The following is a 5,018-nucleotide window of genomic DNA, read 5'->3' on the forward strand; positions in this document are numbered from 1 at the left end:
AGATCCTCAGTTATCAAAAGAGTCATCATCATGTATTCTTTTTCATGCATTTCCAAGGCGGCAAATTATATGGGAATACAAAAATTGGCCAAGTGTTGTGGTGTTGGTTTAGAACCCTGAACGGATTAAATCCGTTAGTGGCAAGTCCCAATCTAACATTCTGGGGATCCGCAACAAACTTGGGGAATGTTCAATCGAACTCTTTCCATGCCTCCCCATCTGTAGGATGCCTCATCATATCATCGTCTACCCGTTTTTCGTTATGTCATCTCATGTATGTGGCAGTATGCGTCGACATATACAATCGTTGCAACCTAGGTTTTAAGGGCAAATAACGCTTGACTTTTTGTGGGATCTTAGTCGTTCTATTCTGATATGTCATTTTGAACCTCGACTCATTACATACATGACATTTATCCAATGCTTTATTCTCTTTGTAGAATAAAATACAATTGTTTTTGCAAGCGTGAATTTTTTTCATAACCCAATCCAAGACCATTCAACACCTTTTGCGCATGTCTATGATCTTTTGGCAAACAATTGTCCTTCGGAAGTATTCTCATGAAAACCCTTAAAAAGTAATTGAAACACTGGTTCGACATACGATACTTTATTTTTCTGTGCACTAGTTCCACAATGGCTGTGAGAACGGAAAAGCTCTCACACCTCAGGTATAACTCTTGGTTGGTATTTTTTAATAGTTTTTCATATTGTTCGAACTCTGCACTGTCCATTGGTGTAGGCACGTCATCTACCCCTTCCTGATTGGTGTTTGTTGATGCAAATGGAAAAGCATCATTTATAATATCCATGACTTATTCATTAGGATCCACAATAGGTTCATCATTGTCCACTCTTATGGCCTTTGAAGACGAAGCATTGTCTAATCGTTCCCCATGATGGTTCCAAGTATTATATGTCTCAATCATTCCATTCCTTACTAAATGAAATCAAACACTTTCAAGTGTCTCCCTTAATGTGTTGTTACACCTCCTACAAGGACACCGGATTCTAATTGCACTTGGGTTGTGTGTATGTGCAAAGTCAATAAAATCCTCGATTCCATCCAAGTACTCGTCCGCGCATCTATTTGGGTTCTGTATCCACGTCCTATCCATAATTCTTGGAACCAAAATAACAATACAACAATCACTACAACTTCATACAAATGATAGTGTCACCTTATGCCTTCGGTAAAGGCCCTATCCCATTAAGGAATGCATGGTTATGTCACATAATTTAAGGCTAAATCATAATAGATTTCGACGTGGATGTATTTCGGCAGCATCTCAGTACAGTTCTTCAGGTGTATGATGTAGATATAAAATACCTAAGTGTCACCCGAAGAACGTACAGAGATGACACCGAAACCTAATCCTTCAACCATAAACTACACGTCATAATTGTGCATTCCCAAACTATCCATGCACGAAATCCAACTAATCCTGGAACGGGAAACTAAGTTTTACTAAAAATAAAAAACAAGCACAAAGTTAATTTCAATTCACTCTGTACGTCACAACACATATTTGTACGTCACGTCCAAATTTAACAACATAATATAAATATAATTTCACAACACAATATAAACATAACAAACTAAAATTTACATTAATATTTTTACCCTAAAAAAACAACACTTACCAGACACATCGAGATAGCTCGATCAACCTAGAGAAGAAGCTAGAGAGAGTATTAGATGATGAAATTAAGAGATAATGGAAATGACGAATGCTAGATTGAGCAAAATCGAAGGGATGAGTACAGAGGCACAATCTACAATATTTTTTTTTTTTTTTGCATTTTGCCTCTGCACATGGTTGAATCCAGATTAAAAATTTTACTTTTGGACGAATGATTTTGTAGGACGAACAATGTTTTCTCCACACAAATGCAATTTGCGCGAGTAACAAAGTCTTCGTCGCCCAAATTACATTTGCGCGACAAAAAATAATCATTCGTCGCGCAAGTTTACCATTTTTTTTATTTCATTTCTTTTATTTTATAATTTATTCTTTTCAACAAATTGCACGACGAAAACATGTATTGTGGCGCAATGCATTTTTTTTTTATGTTTTTTTTGTTTTATTTGTATGTATTGTAAATTTTTATTATAAATCAAAAACTCAAACATAATTAAACATTACATTAATTAAGAAAACTAATTTACTATCCCAAATAGAAATTATAATTAATGTAAATATTAATACTCATCCACATAAATTCATTGCTTCTCATCGCTTTCATCAACATCCCAATGAACCTACATTAATGTCAATAGATAATTTTACGTTTTAACAAAAATAATTGTTCATTATTTACCACAAACTTACAGATAACTCCCTCAGCATGGACTACTTCAACTCCTCAGGGACCTTTTTCCAAGACTCAAACTCGGCAAAACAATCCCTCCGCACCAAATTCCCAATGTCACACCTACATTTAGCATATGCCTTAGCCATATTTTTTCCTTCAAAGTATGGCACTTGCTTTCGTCAATACCTCTCTATTCGCACTATAAGTTTCTTTTTGCCATAACCTTCTCCAGAATCGGCCATTCTTTTTTAAACAATTTTTTTATAAAAACTAGGGTTCTGAAACTATGTTTATATAGCACTATTTTTGTCGCGCAAAATGCGTCATAAATGCACAATAAATGGGAAGGTTTGAACGCAATCTGACCGTGCTTTGCACAACAAAATCTGATATTCGTCGTGCAAAGTCATCTTATGTGACAAAACTAGCGTCATGCTATATATTTAGCGACGAATGGAATGATTGTAATTATAAAGTTTACGTAAACATATATATCTATGTGTACGTAAACTTTATATTTGCAAACAAATATTCAGAAAATATTTAATACCTTAAATATTTATTCTAAAAATAATTAATACTTTAAATATTTATTCAATAAATAATTAATACCTTAAATATTTATTCTATAAATAATTAATACCTAAATATTATTCTATAAATAATTAATACCCTAAATATTTATTCTATAAATAATTAATGCCTTAATCCATACAATTATTTTGAGCATAAGTACGATATTCATTGAAGATTGAAAATACATATAAACCGAGGATAAGGTGCTTACATTAGGCATCAATAAAAAAAATTGAACAGGAATGAAAACCTAATTAAGTCCAACTACATAACTTATAAAAAAAAATACCTTTAATTTAAATATTGTCATACAAAACATAAATTTAAAATTACTATTTCGATGGTCCTGGTCCATTCCGCAAGACTTCATAACGCCACCGATTGTAACCTCCCTCCAACGCATCATCCATCAACTTCATCAACTGTTCATTCATATCATCATTAAGAGTATACTTACACTGTTACACATATATGCAAATAATTAATTCCAACATATAACTAAAAATTTCACAAACTTAATTATTAATCCATCAACAATATACTTACTAATAGTTCATCCATCACAACCTTCTTCACATTCTCGGGCACATCTTTCCAAGAACGCCACTCAGCAGTGGGATAGTTATTCCCCATGGCTACAGCAATCGCATGTGCGAACTCAAAATGTTGCCTCAAATCATGCGGGTTGGTGTCGCGCACACTCTCATCCTTGTTTTTATTCGCCATCCCAACACGAGTAGCATTGTAAAGAATAAAGAGAACATAATTGTGAAGAATAAGGACAGAAGAAGCGCATATTTATAGGAAGGTTAGGGCCCTTGCACAATGAAGGCTTTATCGTGCAAAAATCTGTATTAAATGCGGTATTGATTCATCTTATTCACTTGCAGTAAATGGTCAAAACTAACAGGAATTTGCATATGTCCCCTTTTCGTCGTGCAAGTTTTTCGCGCCAAAAAAAATTACCTCGCGTTTTCTTGTTGACTTTATGCAACGACAACAAGTATTTGTCGCGCTAAGTATCCTTGCGCAACGAACATTTTCGTCACGCAATATTTTTTTTTTCCTATCCTGTCTATTTTGCACAACGAAATTTTTTTTTTTCGTCTTACGCAACAAAATATTGTTCATCGCACAAAATATTGTCGTGCAAGCTGTTTTTCTACTAGTGTCATTCGATTTAAGGCCGAAAATTGAGAAAGGTGTGTGACAAATAAAAAGGAGTGTTATATAATTCAACATTTAGTCTTCTTAATTGATAGTATAATAGGACATCTAGAACATAAAAACCAATATAAAGTTACATTAACAACAATGTCATGTGTTATTAACAATAACCTTTAAATGATCTTGTGGTTCCACCATAAAATCAATTAACAATATAAAAAGTAGCTCAACTTCTTATAAGAATAGCAAATATAAGCTGTTGCAAAGCGTTTGTACCATACTTGACCAATCCCGAAACTACTGAGCACCGGTCAACGTTACCAATCATAGCGCGACACAAGTGTTAACATCAAAAGCCAATCACAACACGACACGTGTCAATGTCAAAACAAAACTAGAAACTCTCTTCTATAAAAGGAGATCATTCTCCCACAATATTTTCTAATGTCATTTGTACTAAATCATTCACTAGTACTCACTAAAGGAGAGCTTGAACCTATGTACTTGTGTAAACCTTTCACAATTAACGAGAACTCCTCTACTCCATGGACGTAGCCAATCTGGATGAACCACATACATCTTGTGTTTGCCTCCCTATTCCTATCCATTTACATACTTATCCACATTAATGACCGGAGCAATCTAGCGAAGGTCACAAACTTAACACTTTCTATTGTACCAAAGTCCTCACTGATTTTGTGCATTAACATTTGGCGTCGTCTGTGGGAACGACACTTATTCCCACTCTATTCAGCTTTGTTAAGTTGGTTTCCACCATTCGTACACTCTCTTTTAACCAGGCATCCCTTTCCAACATGGGGAGCGAAGGAAGCCACAACACCTAAAATGACTTGCACTAGGTGCAAAACAACGAAAGAAAGAACAAAAGAAGTTTGCTCTTCAGGCTAAAGTCGATGAGCTGGAGGCTCAGAACAACAAGATAGCGATGAAGAATAAGA

The 5,018-nt window shown here is 34.6% G+C and overlaps 1 protein-coding gene across 1 annotated transcript; it reads right to left on the reverse strand.

The window, feature by feature from the left end:
* Window positions 1-3,160: 3,160 nt before the first annotated feature.
* On the reverse strand, window positions 3,161-3,618 carry LOC126598913 (uncharacterized). The gene is made up of 2 exons (XM_050265287.1): window positions 3,439-3,618; window positions 3,161-3,350 (listed from the first exon to the last, which is right to left on the reverse strand). Exons 1-2 carry the CDS (start codon window positions 3,616-3,618, stop codon window positions 3,225-3,227), a joined length of 306 nt encoding a protein of 101 aa, XP_050121244.1. The 3' UTR covers window positions 3,161-3,224.
* Between the last annotated feature and the right edge of the window lie 1,400 nt (window positions 3,619-5,018).

Source organism: Malus sylvestris, chromosome 14, assembly GCF_916048215.2.
Source record: "Malus sylvestris chromosome 14, drMalSylv7.2, whole genome shotgun sequence".
Lineage (NCBI taxonomy): Eukaryota > Viridiplantae > Streptophyta > Magnoliopsida > Rosales > Rosaceae > Malus > Malus sylvestris.